General features: G+C 57.2%; 2 protein-coding genes across 9 annotated transcripts; one reads left to right on the plus strand and one right to left on the minus strand.

The window, feature by feature from the left end:
- Positions 1 to 103: 103 nt before the first annotated feature.
- Positions 104 to 24761, minus strand: OTOP2 (otopetrin 2). 4 transcript variants are annotated; one of them, XM_072746668.1, is made up of 9 exons: positions 24581 to 24761; positions 18100 to 18307; positions 9551 to 9727; positions 8966 to 9310; positions 8116 to 8252; positions 6879 to 6937; positions 6081 to 6214; positions 2949 to 3907; positions 104 to 1080 (listed from the first exon to the last, which is right to left on the minus strand). In XM_072746668.1, the coding sequence occupies exons 4-9, from the start codon at positions 9276 to 9278 to the stop codon at positions 910 to 912; spliced, it is 1773 nt and encodes a 590-aa protein (XP_072602769.1). In that variant the 5' UTR covers positions 9279 to 9310; positions 9551 to 9727; positions 18100 to 18307; positions 24581 to 24761; the 3' UTR covers positions 104 to 909. The 4 variants fall into 4 exon arrangements, with proteins under 4 accessions (XP_072602769.1, XP_072602771.1, XP_072602770.1 ...); XM_072746670.1 differs by having other exon boundaries at positions 9117 to 9310; positions 24581 to 24751; XM_072746669.1 differs by lacking the exons at positions 18100 to 18307; positions 24581 to 24761 and adding an exon at positions 9999 to 10084 and having other exon boundaries at positions 9117 to 9310.
- Positions 9364 to 26059, plus strand: USH1G (USH1 protein network component sans). 5 transcript variants are annotated; one of them, XR_011999525.1, is made up of 6 exons: positions 9364 to 9763; positions 10703 to 10871; positions 13279 to 14484; positions 15380 to 15562; positions 17915 to 18153; positions 25921 to 26059. XR_011999525.1 is itself a non-coding variant. In XM_025999427.2 (4 exons), exons 2-4 carry the CDS (start codon positions 10708 to 10710, stop codon positions 15381 to 15383), a joined length of 1374 nt encoding a protein of 457 aa, XP_025855212.2. In that variant the 5' UTR covers positions 9364 to 9763; positions 10703 to 10707; the 3' UTR covers positions 15384 to 17142. The 5 variants fall into 5 exon arrangements, 2 of the variants coding, with proteins under 2 accessions (XP_025855212.2, XP_025855211.1); XR_011999523.1 differs by lacking the exon at positions 9364 to 9763 and adding an exon at positions 18540 to 18702 and having other exon boundaries at positions 10510 to 10871; XR_011999524.1 differs by lacking the exons at positions 17915 to 18153; positions 25921 to 26059 and adding an exon at positions 16843 to 17142 and having other exon boundaries at positions 15380 to 16795.
- The last annotated feature ends 128 nt before the right edge of the window (positions 26060 to 26187 follow it).

The following is a 26187-nucleotide window of genomic DNA, read 5'->3' on the forward strand; positions in this document are numbered from 1 at the left end:
CTTCGCCTCAGCCACCCCCAGGGAGTGGGGGTGGTGGGTAAGGGAAGGACCCACGCAGTAAGGTTCTGTGTCCCCCAACACCTCTTACACTAGAACAGCCCTGTTTATGTTATAAACTTGGGTTCTTGAAATATTTTATTTAAGGAAGAAGAAGTTCTGCTGTTGGAAAATTATGATCCTTAGTAGAAAGGCTCTGGCTCTCTTTAGCTCTGTGACCTCGGGCAAGTCACTTTACCTCTCTGGGCCTCAGTTTCCTTTGTAAAATGGTAGCTGGACTAGGTCCATCTTTCTTAACCTTTCACACTTCGTGGAACACATAAACATATTTGTCATTTGAGGATAAGGGGAAGAGGAAGATGGCAGCCCGTGTACTCTGTCCAGCCCCTCCCAGCCACCCAGGTGCTGACAGGTCTGTAACCAGTCTGTAACTCGGATTTGGCTCACTCACTGAAAAGCTGGAGACCTGAAAATCTCCAGGGTTCCTTCCAGCTCTGACTTCCAAGATTTTCTCCTAGATCGTCTCACATGGGGTGGCTGAGACAAGAAGTGGGGGATGGGGGGGGGCAAACCGCAGGCAGTTCCAGCTCCAGGCCACAGGGCTGGGGTCAGGGGTGGCGCCAGAGCTGCAGACACTTCTGGATCTTGTCTGGTCCTGGATATTATAGGGAGAGGTCTCCCCTCCCTGGTCACTCCAAGTTCCAGGATTATACTGGGGTGGGTGGGTATGTCCTGATTGTGATTTAAAAACTCATCCTGGAAAAATAACTTTTGTGAAAATTCTACCCTGGGGCCTGTGGGGAATGGGTGCTAATGTGGCACAGTGACTGCCAGCCTGGGGTTCTTTCCTGGGGGAGTCTCTGAGTGGGCACATGAGCCGAGCCCCACCCCTGCATGTCTCTGTGAGGGCCTTCAGGACAAGACATAGACCTCCAGCAGGCTGGAGACAGCGTGCATACGGTAGAAGATGCCGAAGGGCAGGCAGATGTTGACGATGGCTGCCCAGAGTGAGTAGCCATAGAAGTCCACCTCCACAGTGTTGCTGAAGTGAGGGCGGGCTCCGAAGGCAGGCATGATCCACAGCTGTGGGGAGAGAGGGGAGCATCAGGACCTGGCCCCTGCTGGCCACTTGTAGGTTATTTCTGTGGACTTTGCTGGGAGGTGATAGGAAGGGGGTCCCAGCCCTCCAGTTTGTTGGACAGCAAGGGCTGAGGGGTAGTGAGTGGGGAACCTTAGCATCTTGGGCAGGGCCTGGCACTCACTAAGGAGTTCAGAATAGGTGCCCAACTGAACTTGCTCACCCCCAGGCTGGGGCTTCCCCTGTGATCCCATCTCCTACCCTGTCATTATGGCTCATTTGTCAGATAGGGAGGAAGGGAAAGTAGATGATGTGAGAATTGGGTACAAATGGCTAAACCAGAAGCTCTCTCCTGGAGAGATGTGTGCACTGTGGTGGTAGAAATAGACAGGCCCAGGCAGCGGTGTCAGGATCCAGCCAGAAGTGTACCCCACCACCACCCTCAAAAGCTCTGTTCTCCAGGTCTGTTCCTTTCCGCGATCTGGGAGGATGTTAATGCTGGAATCCTGCTTCATCTCTGGCTGGAACTCAGACAGTTCAGGCATAGGGTATAAGGCAAAGAACAATGGCTTCTGGGCCAGCCCCACTTCCCCAACCCCAGTGAACTATGTGTCCTTGGGCACACACAGCTCCTTTCTGAGGCTGTTTCTGTCCTATGAAATAGAATTGGAGAGGATGCTCCTAGAGTTGACCCAGGAACAGGTACCTGGAGTGAAACCAGCCTCCCAGAAGGTAGCTCCCAGCCTGCAGGCATGCCCCCCCTCCACCCCCAGGGGAAGGTGAGGGCAGGGCCAGGCTGAGGTGGGCTTCCAGGCTAGCCCAAGATATAAAGAGGTTTTGAGCCTTATTGCTTCTGCTGGAGGGTCAGAAATTGGTGATCGTCCCTGCCCCCCCCCCCCCCGTTTTATTAACAGATTACCGGTCGGTTGGGCAGTATTTACAGTGGGGACACACTACAAGTGCACTCAAGTCAGGGTTGTTGGTGTATTTTATGTTGTGTGCACTGGGGTGGAATCACCCTGGAGATGTGCTCTCCATCGGGATAGACCCGCATTGAGCATGTTTCTTCGTAAATTAGGGATATTTTCCTGTTGGAGACTATAGCTAAAAGGGCTATTTTTATATTTTTATCTTGAGTTAAACTTCAGTAGAGCTGTGTTCTTTATTTGGGATGCACTCACATGGGCACAATGTTTGCATATTAGAAATTTCTCCCCAGGGGATTTTATCTACACCGGAGCATTTCTCCATTGGGATGTAGCCACATGAGGGGTATTCTTTTACTGGGGTGTGTGTCTTCATGGAGTGTTTCTGCCCTGGGGTGAAGGCTTGTTAGCACAGGGGTTTCTCTCAGTAAGCGGTTCTGCCGGAGTAGCAGGGAGGGGGCGCTGTTGTGAATGCCCCCCTTCCAGGCCAGCCCTCCACCGCACTCTGCTAAGAGAGTGCTCACACTTATGCTGGTCTCTGCTACTTCCTGATGCTGCTCCAATTATTCTGAGAAGGAAGCTGGTCACAAGTTCCCAGGAGCAGTCACACCTTCCATGGAGAGGTGAGGGCACCCACCCTCCACATCACTTCACAGCTCCCTGCCACCTCCGCCCAGCCCCCAGGTCAGCATTCCCCGGGAGCCCTCCAGTTCCATCTGCAGTCTAGATGCAGGAAGGCTGGGATTTCATTCTCTCTCTGTGCCCTGAGATGCTGTTTGCCCAGGGGCTACATCTGACTCTTTCTGAACCTGCTTCTCTCCTAGAGAGCTGTAGGATTCTCAAGTGGGCTGGGGACAAGACAGAGAAGGGCAAGAGCATCCTTCTTTGGCCTTATCGTCCCCCTCAGCCTATCCCCATCTCCCCTCTCCCACCCCCCAGTTACTCACGATGACATTGCAGAGCAGAAGAAACAGAGACATGTCCTTCAGGCACCGGCGTCTCCAGTGGCTCCTGGGGGCCAAGATGATGGCCACTGCTTCCTGAGGTCCCCCTGGGTTGGTGCCAACCAGTCTGGGAGTGGGTGGGCAGGCAGGCAAGGTGTGGAGGGCATCAATGTTGGCAAAGGTAAGGCCATGGCTGGTGCCAACCAGCCTGGGAGTAGGTGGGCAGGCAGGCAAGGTGTGGAGGGCATCCACGTTGGCAAAGGTAAGGCCATGGCAGGACTCCTTGGGGGTGGTATCATGAGATTCAGCCCCGGGTGGTCCCCGATGGAGGCTCTCGATGATGAACACATTCTGGAAGGTGTGCTGGGCAATCATGAGCAGAGCATGGGCTAGGTTGAGCCCCCCCAGGAGGTCCCTGGGTGTGCCCACCACCACAGCTACAATAGAGTAGTAGGAGATAGCGTACTGGCCCAGGGCGGCACCCATCAGCAGCGCCACATCCAGGGTTCGAGTGGGGTTCTTATGGTGATCCATGGCCCGGCGATCAAAACGGTAGATGACTGAGCCGCTCAGGCTGACCAAGGTCATGAGCCCCAGACAGATGATGTTGAAGCTGTAGTAGAGGACCAGGGCCTGCTCGGGGCGGCCCCCCTCCCCACTCACTTGGACCTCGTAGATGATGAAGACAGCCAGCCCCACCACGAAGAGCATCAGGCCCAGGATCGGGCCAGCAAAAAAGGTCTCCCGGAAGAGGCTGATCTGGGATGGGGTGTGGCCGTGGCCGTGGGTGGAGGAGGCCAGCAGTCTGCCCACATTCTTCCACATGACATAGAGCATGGTGGAGGCAAAAAGGCTGTACTCGATGTTGAAGGGATACAGGTAGAAGTAGCCCTGCTGGAAAATCTGGCAGATGGCCGTGTTGCAGGAACAGTCTCCTCCAACCGAGCTGCCTGCTCGCTCCGCTGTGGAGAGAGGGGCACAGAGTGGGACTGCCCTCCCACCTTCCTGGAGGCACCCCATCTGAAGGACCTCACCTCTCAACTGTGACTTTTGTTAGGGTGGAATCACTGGCTGCTATGCTCACCACCGTATCCCGAAGTGCTCGCACAGGGCCCGGCTGGCTCACTCAATCCCCAGGGATTTACTGAGCACCCACTGTGCGCCAGAGACCAGGGCACATCAGTAAACAGTAGCCAGTGCTCAATAAACAAAAGCCTGAACCGCAGATTCTGGCCGCTTCATCCCATTCCATTCCTTCAGGCAGACATTTCCAATCCTTCCCAACCAGTAACCATCCCTGGATCCCCAAAATAGGTGAGGTTCTGGTCCCGATAGATGGTGGCCCTCCTGGGAACCCCGGAAACTCCAGCTTCCTCGCAGCTCTCCCCAGCATCTGACTCAGCCCAGAAGGTGAGCTGCTTGGCCCACGTGTGACCTCCTGTCATTTTGGTTTGTGGCACACCTGTAGCAATCTTGTCCTGTGTCCCGAGTGCACTTTATAGAATGTCTTGGATCTTGGCAAACATCTCTTTTGGTCCCCAGAACTATTCCCACTGGTTTTGCAGATGTGGAAACTGAGGCTCACTGACGTAAAGTGGCTTGTAATGGCAGAGCTATTGACCTGGCTCCCAACCCCAGGGCAAGTACCTTCCCAGTATCCCTCTCTACGCCCTGGGACTCCAGCCTATTAAATTGGCCACCTCTCTGGGTTGTTTTTTTGGTTTGGTTTTGTTTGAGAGAGAGAGAGCGAGAGCAGAGACAGCATATGTATATGCAGAGGGAGCAGCAGAGGGAGAGAGAGAGAGAGAGAATCTCAAGCAGGCTCCATGCCCAGCCAGCACAGAGCCCAACTTGGGGCTTGATCTCATGACCCTGAAATCATGACCTGAGCCAAAATTAAGAGTTGGGGGCAGCCTGGGTGGCGCAGCAGTTTAGCACCACCTTCAGCCCAGGGTGTGACCCTGGAGACCCAGGATTGAGTCCCACGTCTGGCTCCCTGCATGGAGCCTGCTTCTCCCTCTGCCTGTGTCTGTTCCTCTCTCTCTCTCTCTCTGTCTCTCATGAATAAATAAATAAAATCTTAAAAAAACAAAAACAAAATTAAGAGTTGGATGTTTAACCGACTGAGCCACCCAGGTGTCCCCTCCAGGTTGGTTTTTAACCATCATCAGGAGCCCTCTGTGTGTGCAAGGTGACCCTTTATCAGTCCTGCTAGACTGATCCATTCTTGCCATTCCTGGACACTTCCACACTGAGTATGTGTGTGTCTTTGGACAAAATCCATATGTACATAATCATCTAGTCTGGTCCTGGTTAGTGGGGTGGGGCAGGGGAGCTACCGAAGTCCAGAGAACTGGCCCAGGGAGCCTGTGGACTCTATTCTTCAGTGTAGCTCTGTGAATATTGCAAATTATTTCACCTTTTAGGCCTCAGTTTCTGTATTTGTAAAATGGAGATATTAATAGTACTCATTTTGGGACTCAGTTGGTTAAGCTTCACACTCTTGATTTTGGCTCAGGTCATGATCTCAGGGTCATGAGATCGAGTCCTGTGCCAGGCTCTATGCTCAGTGCTGAGTCTGCTTAAGATTCTCTCTCTCCCTCTTCCTCTGCCCCTCCCCTGTCCCCACTCTTACACACACATTCTCTCTCTCTCTCTCTCTCTCTCTCACTGAAAAAGAAAAAAAAAGTATCCATCTCATTGGGAAGTTGTGAGGGTTAAGTAAGTAGAGTGTTTAGGACACTCAGCACAGCACCTGACATACAGAGCTCAGAAAACTGTCACTATTATCATTGTGATTATTATTTCTACCTTCTCCTTGCCAGACTCTGTCCCATGCTTCCACCATTGAGCCACTCTACCTGCCTCCCTTTCCTTCCCTCCACTTTGATCACCCTCGCCCTTTCATCCTGGAGCCCAAATCCCTTCTTTGGTGGGATGGAGTCCTGAACAGTGGGGCCAAGGCTACATCCTCTGGAAAGAGAATATGCCCCCTGGCACCCTCCTTCTGGTGTGACCTACTCTGTTTTCAGAGACAGAGTCTGGAGCAGGAGGCTCTCCTGGGCAAGGGAGACAAGCACCCAGACTAAGGCCTGGAAGTCCTGGGACCAGGTTTAATCTGAACTGGACACTCACGGTCAGGAGCGAGGCGAAGGTGGCTGGTGTTGCTGTGGGAACTATCATAGGAGTGGGTCTGGTGCACGGACTCGTCCACCACGGCTGCCATCCAGATGGCCAGGTTGGTGGTGAGGGTGAACATGAGACCACACCTGTTTGGGGAGAGGAAGCAAAGAGGCCAGTGAGTGTCTGGCCTATTGTGGGTCCCTGGGGAGATGGAGAGCTGGGGAGCTATACTGGGAGATGATGTTGGGAGGCAAGAAAGCAGTCAGGCCCCCTATGTAAGCAGAGAGGCTGAGTTTGGAAGGAACACTTAGTCTGGCCAGAATGCCACCCAAGAGAGGGCCAAGGGGGTGTCCAGGGGCTCAGGCCACTACTGCTCCCTCTCCTACAGGAAAGCACATATAGGGCAGCCTGGGTGGCTCAGTGGTTTAGTGCCTGCCTTCAGCCCAGGGTGTGATCCTGGAGACCCGGGATTGAGTCCCACGTTGGGCTCCCTGCATGGAGCCTGCTTCTCTCTGTGTCTCTGCCTCTCTCTCTCTGTGTCTCTCATGAATAAATAAATAAATAAATCTTAAAAAAAAAAAAAAGAAAGAAAGCACGTATAGTGCACTATATAACCCATCCCACCAAAACACATAGGTATGAGTGTGTCGGCACACACATACACACAACACAGCACAGAGTGGTGGAATCAGGCTGACAGAGCCAAGGGGCCTTGGCTGAAGCCCCACCCAGGGTACAGAAAGAAGCCCCAGGCCAGGTTGGAAAGCCCTCCTTGCTCATGCTCCGCGGGCATGGATGTTGAGCACTCACCGGGTCAGATCCAGATGAACGTGAATACAGTCTTTAGCGGAGACCCAGAGAAAGTAAGTCTGTGTTGAGAGAGAGTGGGGGAGGTCATTCACTCTGCAGATGGGCCAGACTCTGGGGTGCCCATGTCCAAACCCCACAGTACATTCCTTCTACCTCAAGAGCCTCACCAACCTACCACATTTCTCTTAGCTTTACAAAATGAGTCAGGAGCTTTCTCTCTCTCCATGAGACAATTTGTATAAAATAGTTCTCTTCTTTCAGAGTTTGCAAAATGTTACGTGTAAACTCTTGATGCTTTTTTGTTGTGGTTGCTGTTCTTTTTTTTTTCCCCCCAGGTAGAAATTTGACTGTCTAGCTACTTATTCCTAGGAGTGAGGCCAGCCTGAGTCTTGTCCAAGGAAGAGAGAATCTCTGGTGGCTTCTCACCTCCCTTTGGCAATATCCCCTGCCCCATCCCCATCCTTTGTTGCCTTGCAACCCTCACCTGGTTGCCAACAAATCCTTGTCATGGTATTTGGTGATGTAAGGGAGTCTGTATTTTCATTTCACCTGAGTATTCTTCAAACCCGTAAAATGTAAAAAAAGTAAAGCTCTCCTAAGTACCAAAGTCACGAATGTGTTGAATTATGGAAATCCACACATCGGGGGTGATTTTTCAGGAGAGGGAACCCTATGTGTGGTCATTCTGGTCATGGTGGAGGGCTGAGATCTGTTCTGGTTCCATGTAAGACCAGTCCTGCCTCAGCTCAATCAGAAGATCTTTCAGAGTGTTATGTTTGCAACAAATAAAAATAAATATACTTGAACTTGTTTGAAAAAAATCCCAGGTACAGGACACCCTATTTCCTGAACAAATATAGAACATATGGATAATAGCTGAAGCCAAACCAGCCATGCTCACAGCAGGACCCTGGGCTGAAAGTGATGCCTTTTACAGGCACTCAGGGAGGGCAAGCCAGGTTCTAGGAGGCATGGCAGCTGCCACAACTCAGACATCCTAGATGTTGATACTGGCACTGCTTTGGTTGAAATGAAATCACGGGACCCCTAAGTAGGAGCTCACATTTGGATATTAATTCATTACCAAGTGCTTTCAGATTTATGGGTTCAGGTGATCCATGCTACAGTCTTATCCCCATGTTACTTGATTGCTCAGGGTAGAAGAGTGGAGATCTCCTGATCTCATGTCAGGTGTTGGCTCCTTTCCACCACACTCAAGAACACTCCTTCCACCCACCTGGACGATGACAAACACAGCCTGGGTGAGAGGATGCAGAATCTTGATGGCCGATTGGCACTCAAAGAAACTGGAGTAGTAGCCAGTCTTGAAGACATCCATGACAAGAGTGCAGATCCCAAACAGCACCAGCCCACCTGGGAACAAGGGGTGGAGGATGGGTCAGAGAGGATGGTTTATAGATCTGAGAATGGATGGCTAGATGGGTGGTTGGTTGGATGGTTGGTTGGATGGTTGGTTGGATGAAGAGATGAATAAGATTGATGGGAGGATCAATGGATAGATGAATGGGGTGGTTGAGAGGATGGATAAATGGCTGGCTGGCTGGCTGGCTATATGAATGGACGGATGGATGGATGGACTGATGGGTGTATAGTTGGATGATGGATGGATGGATAGAGGATGGGTGAATGGATGGATTGAAAGATGAATGAGTGGGTGGAGAATGAGTATAGGACTGAGAGGGTGGATGGATGGACGGACATCCTATTGAGCCCCTATGTCTTTGGGGCTGCATAGATTGGCAGAAGGGCCCAGGTGGGTTCTTTCAGCTGCAGCGGTCATCTGTTCTGCTCTCCATCAAAGGCTCTCCCATGACCATCCCTTTGCAATCTTTAGGAAGGGCAAAGAAGTTCTCCATCCCTCACTTCATTCTTCTCCCAAGACTGTTTCTCTTCCTCTTCTCTTCCAACTGCAGCCCGTCTGGTCTTCAGCCACATCTGCCTCCCCCACACCCCCACCCCCAATTTCTCAGCTCCCTACCGTGAGGCGCACTCCACAATTCCTCTGAGGGTCGCAGCCTCTGGCTCCTCGCCTGCCCCCCACTCCCCCCCACCACCTCCCCGGGCACCTCGGAGCCAGATGGGGCCGGCGTGCGCGTCCCGGTAGGGGACGGCGTCGGGGCAGCGCACGGTCCGGAAGAGGTAGAAGAGGATCCAGAGGGAGGCGAGCAGCATCATGGTGGTGAGCAGCGCGAACACGTCGGTGTCGTACACCGCTACCTTGTTGAAGGCGCCGCCACTGATGAGCGTGCAGGCGAGCAGCAGCACGTTCACGGCCAGCAGCACGGACAGCAGGCGGCCGCCCTTCTTCCACACCTCGCGGGAGCCTGCCCGGGGCGCTGGCGGGCTCTCCTCGGGGCCCGGGGCCGAGTCCTCCGACATGGCAGGGGCGATGGGGGAGGTGGGAGGGGTCACTGCGGGGGAGGAGCGGACAGGACCAGGTCACCCCGAGCGCTGTCCTTCGCCCGTCTTATCCCTGGGTTTAGGGACGGAGAAGCTGCGGTGGTGGAGGATGCGCTGGGGAGACGCAAGGGAGAAGCGGACCCTTGGGGTCTCTCCCTCGACGACCGAGCGCAGGAGAGGCGGCGGCAGCCCCGTCGGGCCCCGTCCCGCGTCCCCGCTCCCCAGGCCGTCCGTGTGGTCCGGGCACCCACCTGGCTGGTCCGGGAGCCCGCGCTGAGCCGGGGGCCAGGGGGCGGCGAGCGTCTCCTCTGCCCCACACCGGGCTGTACGGGCGCTTTATACTGGGGAGGGCAGGGTGATTTACAGCCGCGGGAGCTCAGCTCCATAAATCTCTCAGTCCCACTCACATGATCCATCTTTTCTCCGAGCTGAATTTGGGGAAGAGAGCGCGGGAGCCAGATAAGGTAAGATTTATATTTACCCGTGAAGAGGCGCCCCCTCCCCCGCCGTCCCGTCACCTGGGGCGCGGCCCCGCACTGCGGCACCCAGAGGGCACCCCGCCCCTGGCACCCACCGCGCCCTCGCGCCCCGCGGTGCCCGCGGTCCCCGCCGTCCAGAGCCGCGAGCGCTGATGCTCAGCAGACCCCCCAACGGCCCGCAGGGACTCCGACGCCCTCCCAGGCCCAGCGCACCCTCTACCTTCGCGCTCCTCTGGCACCCCAGTGCCCCTTTCCCCGACACCCTCCCGGGGTCGTTGTTCCCTGTTCCCCTATCGCTCCCCGCAGGGGGCTCCGCAGGCTCAGTCCTCCAGCGCCCCCTGCTGGAGCGCGGCCCGCAGACCCCGCGCGGCCGCGGCGCCTGGAGCCAGGCCTTCGGGTGCTCCTGGCTGTCGGGGCGCAGTCCTCCTCCCCGCCCCTGGCCCGCTGTCCTAGGGGATCCAGACTGCCCGCAGACACCGCTGCCCAGTCCTTGGCCCCTTCCTTCGACGGGAGCCGGAGAGCCGGGGCTCCAGTGAGGACAGACCTCGGCCCGTCCCCAGGCTGGGCCTCATGGGCCGGGGCGCTGGGGTGACCGCTTTTGGGGCGAGGGCAGGGTGTCGCGTGGGTCGCCCCGGTGCGCTCGGGAGCAGGGTGTTTAGGACCCAGGGGCAGCCCGGGGGCGGCTCCCTTGGCGGCGGGAGATCCTCCCCCCCCCCCCCCCCCCCCCCCCCGGGGTGCGCGGCTCAGATGTCCGAGGCGGCCCTGGCGCTCCGCAACCTCCGTGTGCGGCAGCGGGGGCTGGCGGCCCCGGGCCCTGCTCGGCCCCCTCCTCCAGCCCCATGCCTCAGCCCTAACCCCGCCGCCCTCCCCCGCGGGGGGCCTTTCCCCGTGCCCCGTGCCCCCTGCCCACCCCGTCTGAGTCAGGCGCCATGAACGACCAGTACCACCGGGCGGCCCGGGACGGCTACCTGGAGCTCCTCAAAGAGGCCACCAGGAAGGAGCTGAACGCCCCCGACGAGGACGGCATGACTCCCACCCTCTGGGCTGCCTACCACGGCAACCTGGAGTCGCTGCGGCTCATCGTGAGCCGGGGGTGAGTACCCACCCTGTCCCTGCCCGAGCCCCCCCCGTCGAAGGGAAGAGAGTCTTCAGGCCCCTCCAGTCCCCTGAGACACACTCCCCAAGACTCCAAGTTATCCTCCGCCTCCCTCCTCTGAGCCGCTGTCTTCTCTACCCCAACTAAGGGGGACCCCGGAGCCTGGCAGCTGTGGGAGGGCCGCACAACCCGAGGCATGTGACACTTGTGACCTGGATGTGGGGCTAGGAGGGGAGGGGCTGGGATTTGGGGTCCATGATTGCGGGAGGGGCTGCAGAGTGAGGGGGAGGTGGGATCGGTCTCCTGGGTGGGTGTCACCAGGAAGCAAGAGTGGGGACGGAAGAGAAGGGGGAGAAGTGGTGCAAAGCGAGGCTCCTCAGGGCCCTCTCCCAGCCCAGGGCCAGAGGGCTCTCCCAGCCAGTGCTGCACCTCCCTGTTCAGCTCTCTCCCGGCTCATTCTTGGGATTTATGGGCACCGTCTCCAGCACCAAATGTCAGTGGGTGCAGCCACCTCATTATAACTCCCTCTCTGCCCCTCCTCCATAATGGGCTCCCTCTCCTGCCCTTAGGAGTTGTCTGGGAGGAGGAGTGGGCATAGAGTCCACGCGTCAGGGCCAGGGAAGGGATGTGAAGGTAGCAATGGAGGAATTCAGGATCCAGGGCCACTGATGTAGGTTCTTGGGGCTGAATGACACTGTGAACAGCTTCCCCAGCCTCCACAGTTTCCTACAGAGAGGTCACCTGTTTGAACTGGACACCTGGGCAGCCTGGACAGGGAAAAGGAGTGGAAAGCATGCCCCCAGGAGGACATGCCACAGGAGGGTTCATATGAACGTCTTAGGCCCTGGGAAATCACAGTGGACGGCAAGGGGCCCAGCTGGCCCTGGTGCCAAATGCTGGCTTGAGCCCTGAACATGTGGTGGGGGGGAACCCCCTTGTCCTCCCTCTGAGGCTCTCCTCAGGCCTGCGGCAGGTGGGAGCAGGCTCTAAGACCAGGCTGCTGAGCCATGTTCCAAGAAGCCAAGACTGGCCCTTCCCGCACCAAGAGAGCACACAGTGGTCCTGCCATCCTGCCTCCCATCAGAGAGGTCCACGGAAAAGGGTGGCTTCCCAGTGCACCAAACCCCCCAACTCCTACAGAGAGCAAGGCTTGGTGTTGAAAGGGGTATGGGCCAGATGCCAAGCAGCTCCTCGGCACATTGTCCTGCAGGACTTGGCGACCAGTAGGGGAAATGAGGAGGGGGTTGTGGGGAAAGCTGTTGAGACAAGGGAATGATTCTTCCTCCAGCCATGCGGAGTGGCCTCAGGGCCTCATTAGTGTAAGGCAGAGGTGCTGAGCCAGGCCCCTGTGGGAGGGGAGAGCTTGGAGGAGCCGCCGGGCTCCCAAGGGGCGCAATCTGGTGTGGAGGGTGTGGGAAGATGCTGGGTGGGTCCCCCCCGGCAGGCACAAGCCAGCCTGCCTGTAAGGCTCCCAATGACAGGGCAGCCCCAGGAAGGGAGGGCTCTTGGGCCCAGGTTGCACACTTGCCTCCTCCTCCGCTTTGGTGCTGGCTGCCCCCACACTCCCCTCCCAGCCCAGGCCAAGACCCGACACCTGCTCTCACACGCAGCCTTGCCAGGCCTGGCCCCGCTCCCTGCAGACATGGCCGTGCCCGCTGACACACTGGCACGCACCCTCACACACCTTCCCCCCCGGGGCTCAGGCTCAGCACCCACCAGTCTCCTGTGTCCTTTTTTAAGGTCACCCCTGTACCCTCAGCCACACTCACCACCGCGCCTGCCTAGAGACCCAGACGCGGCCCTGGCCCACCACCTCTCTGGGCCAGCTCCCCGCTGGGCTCCATGAATAATTCACTCCTTTCTCTCTGGGCATCAAATATTTATCCCCTGAGATTCCCAGCCATCAGTTCTCTTGGGGAAGGCCCCGCCCCGGCCCCGCCTTTCCTGTCGCCCCACCCCCTGCGGGCCTGGGGCTATTTCTGCTCCACCCCCACCTCCACCCCCACCCCCATCTCCACCTCCACACCCACCTCCACCTCCACCTCCACCTCCACCCCCACCTCCATCTCCACCTCCACCTCCACCTCCACCGGCACCTCCACCTCCACCCCCACCTCCACCTCCACCCCCACCTCCACCCCCACCTCCACCTCCACCCCCACCTCCACCTCCACCCCCACCTCCACCCCCACCTCCATCTCCACTTCCACCTCCACCTCCACCCCTTCTCCCCCGGCTCTCCCTAGGTAGGTCTGGCATCTCCAGGAGTCAGAGGAGACATCTCAGGCGGGGCCTTCGGGTCTTCCCCGTGCGCCCCCCGGGAGTCGCCCAACGGGGCCGGGAGCTCCCCGCATCTGCAGCCAGCCATGGGTTCATCACCCCTCCTTGCGTGTCCTCCCTGCAGGGGTGACCCAGACAAGTGTGACATCTGGGGCAACACGCCCCTGCACCTGGCAGCTTCCAACGGCCACCTGCACTGCCTGTCCTTCCTGGTGTCCTTCGGGGCCAACATCTGGTGCCTGGACAACGACTACCACACGCCGCTGGACATGGCCGCGATGAAGGGCCACATGGAGTGCGTGCGCTACCTGGACTCCATCGCCGCCAAGCAGAGCAGCCTCAACCCCAAGCTGGTGGGCAAGCTGAAGGACAAGGCCTTCCGCGAGGCCGAGCGGCGCATCCGCGAGTGCGCCAAGATGCAGCGCAAGCACCACGAGCGCATGGAGCGGCGCTACCGCCGCGAGCGGGCCGAGCGCTCCGACGCGCTCAGCTTCTCCAGCCTCACGTCCAGCACCCTGAGCCGCCGGCTGCAGCACCTGGCGCTGGGCAGCCAGCTGCCCTACTCGCAGGCCACGCTGCACGGCACGGCCAGGGGCAAGGGCAAGATCCAGCGGAAGCTGGAGCGGCGCAAGCAGGGCGGCGAGGGCACCTTCAAGATCTCCGAGGACGGCCGCAAGAGCGTGCGCTCGCTCTCGGGCCTGCAGCTGGGCAGCGACGTGATGTTCGTGCGCCAGGGCACCTACGCCAACCCCAAGGAGTGGGGCCGCTCCCCGCTCCGGGACATGTTCCTCTCGGATGAGGACAGCGTCTCCCGTGCCACGCTGGCGGCCGAGCCTGCCCACTCGGAGGTCAGCACCGACTCAGGCCACGACTCCCTGTTTACCCGCCCCGGCCTGGGCACCATGGTGTTCCGCAGGAACTACCTGAGCAGCGGGCTGCACGGGCTGGGCCGCGAGGACGCCGAGGGCGCCCCACGAGGCCGGCTGCAGAGCTCCCCCAGCCTGGACGACGACAGCCTGGGCAGTGCCAACAGCCTGCAGGACCGCAGCTGCGGGGAGGAGCTGCCCTGGGACGAGCTGGACTTGGGCCTGGATGAGGACCTGGAGCCCGAGACCAGCCCCCTGGAGACCTTCCTGGCCTCCCTGCACATGGAGGACTTCACCTCCCTCCTGCGGCAGGAGAAGATCGACCTGGAGGCCCTGATGCTGTGCTCCGACCTTGACCTCCGCAGCATCAGCGTCCCCCTGGGGCCCCGCAAGAAGATTCTGGGGGCCGTGAGGAGGAGGAGGCAGGCGCTGGAGCGCCCGCCAGCCCTGGAGGACACGGAGTTGTGAGTGCCCGGAGCCTTGGGGGGATGGGAAGATGGGGGCCTTAGGGCCTTAGGGGGCCCGCAGGGGAGGATCTGCCTTTTCAGGAGTGTGTGTGTGTGTGTGGGGGGGGGGGGGGTAATACCTTATTTAGTAAAACTTAGTCCCCACCAATTACAAGAGGCCTCACTTAATTTGTTCATCCCCAACTCTGAAAAAGAGGCTGCCAATTTAAGGAGGACCGGAGGCCTTCTTATCACAGCTAGTGTAAAATACACCTCCGTTTAGATCTCAAAATGCCCCCAAATGAGTGTGAATGCGATACAGTAGTCAGGGTAATCACAGCCAGGACGTTTTGGGCCCTCCCACCTACTGGGTGCCAGAGATGCCCCTGCACATGTCCTCTTACTGAGTCCCTCCCAGCTCCCATGTGCAGGGACTGTATCATCTCCATTTTCCAGGAGAGCAGTTGGAGCCTCAGAAGTTTGCAGTAGCTCATCCTAAGGTCCTGCTGCTGCTTGGTGCAGAGCTTGGGCTTGATCCCCAGTCTGTGTGGGTCCAGAGCCCGGTGACTCCCATGGGAGGAGAGTTGTCAGGTTCAAAAGCTGTCAGGGGAGCTCAAGTCTGCTAACACTGGTGGCCTGGCCCTGGGCGGACCCCTTTCTCATGGCATCCCACAAGCCCAGCACATGACGTTGCCGCCTTTTGGTGTCAGTGGCTTTTACCCTGCATGGCTGGGCAGGAGTGGGTGTGGGGAAGCAGTCTGGTTTAGAGTTCACTGGATGGGGATGGCCAGTGTCCCCATCCCTGACCATTAGCCTGTCAGGAGAGGGTTAGTTGTCCAAATGGTTCATCTTGTCTTAAAATGATGTCTTGAAGGCCCTTACCTGAAGTCTGTTTCTGTGTCTTTCTCTACAGATAACAGGGGGCTCCTCTCTCCAAACCAAAATGAATTGCATGTTGCCACAACCCACCGTGGGACCATGAGGTCCTCACAGTTGCCAGCCCTGAAGCCCCCCGGCCCCTCCCCAGGAGCAAAGACCATGTGGATCATCTCCTTTGAAAGCCTGTCCACACTCCACATGCAGGTGTAGCCTGGAGGTACCAGCAAGGGGTCCTGGAGCCCTTGAGCCACACCCATCTGAATGCCCCTAAAGGACATGTGGATTCTTGGGACACCAGCCCCAGAGGAAGGGCAGGGGACCCCTGGGGCCCCAGGGAATAGATGACATGCCCATTAGAGCTGAATGGGAGTGTGGGGGGTGGGCACGGCCTGTTCCAAGGGCCATTGTCTCTCCCCACACTCTCCTCCAAGCATCCTGTTGTTGTGCTCAGGCTGGAGACTTGCTCATATCCTACATTTATGTGAAGGGAAGAGTTTGGGCTGCCTCCCCTCCCCCCATACACCTTAGAGAGGAGGTTCCTAGCTAGACTCTTCAGCCAAATGCTCTGACTGTAGGTAGTCCCCACCCCCATCCCAAGCACAGCCAGCCCCCGTCCCCGTGTCCTTCCCCTACTGGCCATGCTGGGGAGTTGGGGTGCCAGGCCGGGGTGGGGGGGTGGGGGTGAATGGCCTCCTTACCAGTTCACCTTGTGGCAGGGCCCAGCCTGACTCTGCCCTCCTCACTCTGCCCTCGTCCACCCTGCTTCCACCCTGGTCCCTCCATGGACCCCAGAAGGTCAGGGCAATAGATGTAAGGTGCTAGAGCAATGAGCTGCAGTATTAGGGCCCTTGGCCTGGTGGGCGTGTTCTGGGGTGGAGAAAAGGCAGCTGCCAACTGCCTCAGTGGCTCCCAGCACAGAGACAGGCGGAGACTGGGCATGGCTGGGTGTCTAGCCTCTTGTGGGCCAGTCCTGTGATATGGACAGTGGAAGAGCCTGAGGATGTCGATTATCTAAGCTCCCCGGGGCTCTGTGCAAGTTTGTGTGTGTTGAGGGCTGCTGGATGGATTTGCCTCCAGGTCTGGAGGCAGCGGGGCAGCTGCATGGTTCTGAGTGGATAGTCAGTGAGAGCTCAGCATGTGTCCCTGCTCTGTGATGACACCAGTGAGACCAGGAGAAAGGCCAGCCCCAGGTGGTCCTCAGACATGCATCCTGAGGCATGTGTCCTCAGTTTTCCAGTTGGACTGAGGTCACAGATGTGGGGGAGAGACTCAGGGGCCCCCTTACATGTGTGGGCACACGCACCCTCCTCCTCTGTCAGCAATGAGCCTCCATCCCTGACCCTCAGCTTGGGAAGCAGCTCCCACTGGGAGCACTGCCACAGCCCCCACCTCTTTCCTGGGCCCCCTTGGCCGGGTCAGGAGACAAGAGAACCCCCAGAGAATGCCACAGGCCTCCATCTGGCGTGTTTGTGTGTGCGTCCAGAGCGGGGGCCACAGTGGAGGTGGTTTCTGTTTCCACACTGCAGGCTTGGCTGCCTGCCACTGCCACCCTGAGCCCACCCCAGTCCTTTTCCCTGTTCTCTGGGCCTGGGCCTGGGGCCACCCCCAAGTGCCGACTCGACTCTCTCAGAGCCCAGGTGCTGCCCTTTCTCTTCTGTTCTCTGTCTGTGTCCTGCCTCAGCCTCCTCCCCATTCTCCCAGTGCTGGAGCCGGGCAGGCTCTGGGATTCCCACTGCTGTACGAAGTACACCTCCCACAGGCTCATTATAACTTTTGTAGAGAACGTTCTGTATCACAGTCGCGCCTGCGTCTCATCCTTTAATCACTTGAGGGTGGAAGAGGGAGAAGGTCTTTCTGTACCTAAGAGGACTTGGTCCTCGTGGCCCCCCTGGAGGGGGTCACGGGAAGGATGGGTGAGCATTCCGTCCTCGTGCATCCCTGCATGGCCTTCCCTCATCCCTGGGCCTTCACCCTGCTCTCTCTGGGCCCAAAATTTGAAGCTGATGGAGAAGGAATGTCCAGAAGAACCAGGGAAGGAGAGCCAGAAGCTGAGTGAGGAGGATGGTTCAGGCCCCAGCCCTGTTCCCAGATCCTGCAGCTGCTGAGGGCACGAGGACACTTTCTCCCTTCCCATCAAGGCCTGCCTGGCCTTCTCCAGATGGGCAGACGCTGTACCTAAGGAGGCTGCCACCCACCTCCCAGGCCCCATAAGTCCTCATCTCAAGGCCTCCTGCCCACCCTGGGAGGCCACCAATGTGGTCCCCATTTCCCTCACCAGCCGGGGCAGCTCTTGGGGCAGCCCTGTTTAGAACCCCCTTCCTCCCCAGGGGGTGAGGCTTCCCCTTGAGCTGGAAGACAGTGGCCTCTGTTTGCTCAGTCAAGTCCCCAAAGGGCCCCCTGAGTCCTTTTATTTCATTCCCTAAGGATTCTGGGTCAAGTGCTTCTGCCAAAGGGAGTGCAAGGCAGCTCCCTCCCTCCAGCATCCAACAGAAAGGTCCAGAGGATGTCCCAGGGGGAAGGTTGCTTAGCCACCATCTGGGGTTCTAGGTCCTCTCCTTCCACTTTACAGATGGGAAAACTGAGGCCTACCGAGGGGAGGCTCCAGACCCAGAACACCGACCTCCTGACTGCAGGTGCACTCTCCTCCCCGCCAGGCTGCTAAGGGGGCCAGCCGGGATTCTCTCCTCCGATGTTCCTGTTCCGCAGGCCATCCGCCCTGTGATGCCTACTGGCCATCCTGGTCACTGCACCTACCTCAAGAGACACCCGCCAGTCCTGGCGCTGCGGTTCCGGGGGAAGGACATGGGGGTGAGGACCCAATCACAGGACAGCGGATAGGAGCTTCAGTGGGTGGCGTAGAGGCGGAGCCTAATGGGAAGCCCTGGGGGCTGGGGTCTCCATGGGTCAGTGTGGCCGGAGGGTGGAAGCCTGGAGCCGGGTGGCAGGTGCAGCTGCAGGAAGTCTGAGGGGATTTTAAACACAGTGAAGGGAAGAATTTTACATGGTAGGGATTGCCTTCTCGACCTGTTCCCCTTAAAATTTAGATCCAGGTGTGGGCAGTTCTAAAAGTTTGGAGCAATCAGTGGCTCTTAGCCTTTAGGGATTAGAATCTGGTAACGATATAGATGATTCTCCTGGGAAAATGCACTCCCCACACCACACACACTCAAATGCAGTTCTGCTCATAATTCCAGGCAGCTCCCGGAGCTCCGAGGGGTCCCGGGACCCTGTGTTAAGAAGCCTCAGTGAGACTGCTCGGAAGTTACATCATAGAGATTACTAATTTGGTGGACATGGGGCGGGGGGTGTCAAATGACTCCAGGAATGAAGCCAAATGAAGCCAGGAAGGGCCTCCAGGTATGTGGGGCAACCTCATTTTACAGATGAGCTAATTGAGGCCCCGGGGGCAAGGGGCTGGCCGAAGATAACAGAGCAGCCAAACGGGCAAAGTGGCACTCGGTCTCCTGGTGCCTTCTGTGGTGCCAGCTGCCTCCTGTCTCTGTGTTAGACGAGTCCTGGACAGCGTGACAGCCTTATGCTCCCAGCGCCTGCCTGCGTCACCTTCTCTGAGATGAGCCTGGGTTGTACAGGAGGTGGCGGGACTCAGGACTCAGCCAGATCGGGGCAGCAAAGCTGGCGCTGGCCCTCTCCAGCTGTGCGGCCTTGAGTCAGTTACCCAGCCTCTCTGAGTCTGTTTCCTCCAGTAAAACAGGTGGTTATTACTCCTTATAACAACAGTGTGGATCGTCAGGAGGTGACATGATCACGGGAGGATGATGCATGATTAGGCACTTAGTGCACTGCCTTAGCACACATTAGCGATGATCATGGTCATTGGTGGCCTTAAGCCCATGAAGCACTCACCGCATCTGTGACCCCGCCCACCCAGTAGGTGAATCCTAGGCCCTTCTGGGGAGCAGTTCAGCTTTTCTGACCCAGCTGCTTTTTTGACCCCCGTATGCCACCCCACCAATCCCACTAGATCCTGGAGACAGCACGGCCTCCTCATCCCACCAGCTGGGGTGTGGGGGCTTTATGAGGCAGGGAAGGAATGGTCAGCGGGCCAAGGATGGGCCTCCATCTGGTGGGAGGACCCCCTGGGGAATCCTTTCCTGGAGGATCCAGGGCATCTTTTCTGGAGGGGGAATCGCAGGCCCACTGACCTGGCCCCATTATATTGAACATTAGATTTCATCCAAAACTTCCTCCTAATCCTACAAGATATGTAGGTGAGGAGTTTTAGTCCTATTCCATAGGCGAAGAGATTAACCATCAGAGAGGTTTTGTGACATTCCTCAGGTCCCAGTTAATTAAGGAAAGCTCAGGCTCCCTGACCTGGGTCCCTTCAGCCACCTTGTCCCCAGAGGTAAGCTTTCATATTTTTACTATTAATGTTGAGAGCTTATAAGGTGTCTGCACTTTATATACATTTAATCCTCCCACTAAAGCCACAACCCTGTAAAGTAAGGACTGTATCATGATGATCATCCCCATTTCACGGGTGGGAAAGCAGAGGGTCAGAGCAGTGTTATGAGTTGCCCAAGGTCACAGAGCTGTCAGGTGGACAAACCAGGCCACAGAGACGAATTCCCGTGGTATTGAAGCCTGCATGCCTAACCATGGCGTATCGGCTGCCCAAGCACTTGTACCCTTCGGTGGGGGTTGTCTTTGGTCTTGGGTCCCCTTGACCTGGGGTTGCCTGGTCCTGGGCAGATGTCTGACTCAGCCCGGCTTGGGGGCGGGGGGCATGCTGGCGACTTCGGTGACCCAAGCACCTGGGCTGACCCACCTGCCTGGAGGAGCTGGGCTGAGAGAGGGCAGGTTGGTTTGTGGAGCCACAGGGCAAGATACTGGGGGGCTGTTTGGGAGGGCAAAAGCCAGCCGAGATGGGGGAGCAAGCCCACAGAAGCATTTTATCGTGACTGGAGAGTGTGCCTATCTCCCCGTCTCGGTCTCTGCCCCGTCTGTCTGTAATACTGGGGCTCCTGCTCAGTCTCCCCCCTCCTCTTTCTGATGCCTCATCTCTCTAGACCTCAGACTCCTTTGCCATTGGTCACGTCATAAGAAATATGTATTTGGTAACTGCCCCCAGTTCCAGACTTCCCAAGGCTCCCGAGTCCCTTAGGGGTTCCTGGGTGATAGGAGTGTCTTCTGTTCAAACGAGGCGACTCTGGGTGGGCTCCCGGACAGCTTCAGTGTGGGGACTGGTCACCACGGCTAGCACCTTGGAGGTTTCAGTGCTCCCCATCCTTTGGGGAGGGGAGGGAGGCTGCAGATTGGGCCAATGATCGATCATGCCTTCACAGTGAAGCCTCCATGAGCACCCCTCCTCTACAGGGTGCAGAGAGCTTCTGAGGTGATGATGCATCCATGTTCTGAGAAGGCGGTGTCCCCCGACTCCACGGGGACAGAAGCTCCTGCACCCAGGACCCTTCTGGACCTGGTGTATCTCCTCATCTGGCTGCTCATCATAATACGCTTTATAAGTAAAGTCCTTTTCTCAGCTCTGTGAGCTGTTCCAGCAAACTATTGAGGCTGAGGCAGTGGGTTCTGGGAATCCCCCAATTTTTAGCCAGGTTGGACAGACATGCAGGTAGCCTGGGGATCGGGGAGGTCAGAAGTGAGCTTGTGTTTGTGGGACCGAGCCCAGGGACCTGTGGGGTCTGACACGAGCCCCGTCGTCAGCTTCAGAACTGAATGAAGTTCCAGGACGGCTGGTGTCCGGAGTTGGAGAATTGGCTGTGGGTGTGGGGGAACCCCCACCTGGCATGGGCAGTGGTGTGAGGAGAGGAAGAGCTTGCCGTCAGCATCTTTCTCCCCATGTGTCTTCCCATGAGACAGGCTCCCTGTCCCTCTCCCTACCTTGGTCCGCTGGTCCTGTCTTGGGTGAACCGGATCCCTGTAGCCCCAGAGGAGGTAGCCCCTCCTCTGGTCACCCCGCACCGAGGGGATTGTGGTGCAGGCCCGCGGGCCCCCAGCAGGCTTGCAGCACCGCTCTCTGACCCAGGTCTCCCCTCCCAACCATAGTCCAAGAGTCATAGCAACACTTGGGGCGCCCCAAGCGTTTCCAGGGAGTTACTCGCATGGTCTCGGGCGCCGTTGTTATTCCTGGTTTTCAAATGAGGACACCAAGGCACAGAGATGTTTGTAAAACGTACCCAAGCTCACGCTGCTGGAGGTGGTAGGGCTAGGGCTCAAACCCAGACAGGCTGGCTCCCAGCGGTGCCATGTCTCCTCATGATGGTGAGCATTTATTGAGCACCTGCTGTATGTCAGCACTTTACATCTGTGGTTTCTGAGGATTCACACGACTCATCTAATAATTACAGGGGGTCAGTTAATCCATTTGACAGAGGAGAACACCAAGACTCGAGAACACTAGGTTGTTGCTTGGGTCATACAGCCTGTGAGAGCACACACAGGGCCTGACTCCTTGTCAGTCTGACTCTGCACAGCTGCACCGGCCCAGCTGCTCCCGGGTTTCTATAGCTGAATGACCAAGTCTGATGGAGTCTGAGGCAGGGAAACTTCTGGCAAGTCCATTCAGAACCACCAATTTGGTCTTTAGAGAAAGACCCTTGGGGCATGCCAGTGTGGTGAGACCTGGAAATCCTTTAAAGTTGTAAATCCCAGTTTTACCCTCTCTCACTCTGGCTTCCTTATTCCATGGGCTCAGGGGGGTCCGCATGGGCAAACATTCTGTGGGACCCTCTCCCCACTCTGGATATATACCTTTCCGGGGAGTTGATCCTGAACAGTAGTGGGGAGGGGAGGCCTCCTGGGGGGGAGGGGCTTTCTCTGGGAGGAGAGGGGGCCTGACCCTCACCATCTCTGACCCTGGAGGCTCCCCCTTCCCCACAGTCATAGCTCACAGCACCGTCATAGCACTGTCCTTCAAGTGGCAAGGGCAGGAAGGCATTCTTTCCTAGCCCCATTTTACAGATGGGGAGACTGAGGCTCAGGGCAGATGACCTGCTAGGAAGTGCCTAAAACTGAGGTATCGATTCTGGTGAGTTTGCACGGCCGCTCGCTGCCAGCTGCCTTCTCAGAGCATAAGTCTTGGACTTACGCATACGGGGCACAGCAAACTCTTGTGAACTGTCTCACTGCCCTGCCTCACAGGTAAGGAAACCAGGACTCAGGGAGGTTAGGTCATTTCTCCAAGCCGCAGAGTGCACAAGTGTCAGGGCTATGGGATTCAAACCCCCAAACTCTGGCTCCTTGTACCCTATTCACTGAGCCACCTCCCCAGGTTCTCACTTGACACAAGGGTGGCTCAGGGACTCCCCTCGTCAGAACAGGGGCTCAGCTGGCAGGACTTGGGGAGTGGGATGCGGGACAGGTGGGACTTGCTGCGTCCACCCCCCTCCACTCCTGTCCACTGCCCTCCTGCTCAGCCTCTAGATTTGCTGCTGACTGCTCTCGGCTGCGTGTGCATATGCACCTGCGGGTGTGTGTAATGTGGGTGACGACACTGACATGGATCTGTGCAAGCATGGGGTGAGTGTACTGGACCCAGAGCTTTCCTGGAAGGTTGTGTTTATTTGTGAGCTGCGCATGCTTGTGTGTCTCTGTGGTCTTGCTCACTGATCTTTGCTTCAGGGCCTCCAGGTTTCCCAGAAGAAGGGTGTGTGCACGTGCGTGTGCATACACACTCACAGAGGGTTCCATGATTTTGTCTACAGTCTATTTTTAGACTCCTTCTCCTATTATTTTTAGGGCCCAGCTCCTTTAGACTGGAAGGTCGAAGCTCCAGCCACCCACACCACCTCTCCTCGCCCCACCCCTTGCCCTGAATTGAGGGTTCCCACAAAGCTTTCTTCAAACTCTCTCTGGGTGACTGGTTTGTTGGGTGTCAGAACCTCAGGGAACGGAGGCAGTAGGGGAAGAAGGACCAGTGATCCAGAAGGAAGGGGATCGAGCAAGTACAGATCTACCTTTTGGGTCAGCCAGGTTACAGAGGGACCTGGGTGGACGGCTTCCCCTGGGCCAGAGTGTCCAGTTGGGGCACACAGCTCCACCACCTGCTGGGAAGGCTAGTTTGTCTTTCCAAGTTCCGGTTTCCTTCTGTGAGTGGAGATAATTAAACCCCACATAGTAGGCCAGTTGGGATGATAAATTATGTTAAGCGCTTAGCTCAGGTCTTGACACCCCATAGGTGGATGACCAAGCCCAGGGGCCTGGTAGACAGGAGTCTGGGGGTGGGGAGGGCTCAGGGGGCAGCAGTCAGGCCTGGGCATCCCTGAACTAGAGGTGGGAACCCACCTGTTGGGCTGTCCTAAACTCCCCTTCCAGGGTCCCCACACCTCCCACACAGTGTGGTCAGTATTGCAGAGCAGAAGTGGGGTGAGGCATCGGGCCCCTGAACACCAGCCCTCCTCTGCAAACACGGGCGTGTGCACACACACGTGCGCATACACGGAAAACAAGGCGAGGAGAATGAAACAGAGGGAGTGAGCATGGTTGGGCCCTTTGTCCCGCTGGAAATAGAAACTATTTATTAGCATCATTATTGATACCAATATATGTTAGATTTAAATCATACTAATATGCACCATAACGATAATGCTATAAGTACGGTACCCAAGGAATTGCTTAGTGATGAGCCCTGCCCTGTGGTGGTCCGCTGATATTCATGGAACAGAAATGATCCTATTACTCTCTCCAGCAACCCAGTCAGTTAGGTAGTGTCACCTTCATCCACTCCAAGTCACTTTGTCAGAAACCTGAGGCTCAGAGAGGTCAAGCAACTCCCCTAAGGTCACACAGCAAGAATGAGACCGTGGTGTGTCTGAGTCCAGAGCCCCACGCTAGACGCTGTTCTCGGTTGTCTCCACACTGTGCAAGAATCGTGGCCCTCACTCCCTTTCCAGCCCTGGCACTGGCCCCACCAGGTCCAACACACACCTTCAGGCTAATCTACACCCCAGAGTCGCTCACACACACTGGACTGTGGTGCTGAACGGACGCAGCGGGAGTGACCGAGTGACCCTTGGAAAGCCTCACTGGTCAGGAGTCTGGGTTGCTAACAGCTCCAGCCTTGGATTTTCAAGGACCTAGATTGCCCTGGAATTTGGACAGGTGGCCTGGGCCACCTATCCTCGGTGTCCTTTCCTGCCAGGTGGGGACAGGCTGACAGCCTCAGAGCCTCAGCAGCATCTCTACCAGCTCAAGGCCGGCCCCCTTTCCCTTACCTGTTTCAGTCCCTGACCTGCCCCTCTGGCCCATCACCAACCTGGCTTCGTCCCTGCAGAGCAGCTGGCAGCCTAGAAGGTGGGATGTACACGGCAGGCAGCTGTGGCGGGCCAGGGCTAGGGTCCTTGGAGGCGAGGCCGACGCTGAGGTGGCCCGTCGATGTGGTCCTGCCCTGCTGGAGCCAGGGGAGCTTGGGATGCCAGTCCCACTCTCAGTCGATCAAGATCTGAGCCATGGCCAGGCCACTTCTCCCCCAGAGCGCTCAGCCCCACCCCGGTGAATAATGCCGCTTGCCTTCTGGAGCCAGACCTCACTGGGCTTTGATGCTTTGGGGCGGGGGGGTAGCATGAATGGGTGGGAGGCAAGGAAGGCTTACAGGCTTGGCCACCCAGGCGTGGAGCCTAGAAATGGTTACACTGCTGGCAGGAGGTGTCTTTCTAATCCATCCCACGTCCCCCAGCTCCCAGTACCAGCCTTCCATTTCTCCTAACCTATCCCTGACTCTCATGATTCCCTTCCAGGGCCTGGGGCTGGGGCAAGGCTCCTCCCCACCCCACCCCAACCACAACGATAATTAACCCCAATGAACCCCAGCAAATAAAGATGTGGATTGCAGATGGGAGGAATCATAGCTGCCCCAGGGTGGGGAACTCCATAGGTCCCAGGGAGGCCAAGCCCAGCATCATCTAACACCATCCCTTCACACACACACCCCATTTTTGCCTGAGTTGGTTCACAGGCATCCCATCCGTTGGGGCCTGGGAGGAGGGCTCACCTGTCTCAAGTTTGGACCAGTGTCTTCTTCATCATCTAATTAAAAAAAAAAAAAAAAAGCTTTTATCTCTTCCTTCCATTCTCCTGAGCCTGTTTTCTTAATCTTTCCATTCATCCAATCTATTCATTTATTCAACCAATGTTTACTGAGCACCTACTATGTCCCACACAAAGTGTAAGGCCCCAGGGAATGGGTGTTGTCCGAAGAACAGGAAGGCCCCGTGTCCCCGCCAAGCCCCATCCCCTTCTCTTCAGGCAGCCTGTTTTGACTCACACTGGCCTGTCCATCAGCTGGTAAACAAGGCGCTGTGCTGGGCAGGATGGGTGCGTGAGTGTGTTGGGTGGCAGGGGGGATGTTACGGAGGAAGCTCAGGGAAACATAGAAAGGTGTGCATGGGGTCTGTGCCCTCAGGACGCCTACTGTTTATATGACCCCCTCTCCCTGGGCACGGGAAGGCTGTGAGCCCAAGTCTGCCTGTGGTGAGGTTGGGGCTGCATGTCCCGATTCTGGCCAGTGGGATGCGGATGGAAGTGACGCGTACCACTTCCAGATCTGGAACTCAAACTGTCTTTTCATGTTTTCTCTTCCACCCCCACTCATCCCAGACATCGTTATGGCCCATATTGGAGGCAGAGGCATCACCGGATAGAAGAAGCCTGAACCCCCAAGTCACCACTCAGAGCAAGGCCAGCGGACCCATATTGGACTGTGATGTGAGCAAGAAATAAATCTGTGTTGTATTCACCGCTGAGATGCTTGGGGCTGTTTGTTACAGCAGCTGGTGCCACTTATCTTGACTCATGCAGGCGGATGACACAGACCCAGGAACATGCTGAATCCTACGATTAGCTCACAGTGCGCGAGAGGGATCA

The sequence above is a fragment of the Vulpes vulpes genome, chromosome 2 (genome assembly GCF_048418805.1).
Source record: "Vulpes vulpes isolate BD-2025 chromosome 2, VulVul3, whole genome shotgun sequence".
Lineage (NCBI taxonomy): Eukaryota > Metazoa > Chordata > Mammalia > Carnivora > Canidae > Vulpes > Vulpes vulpes.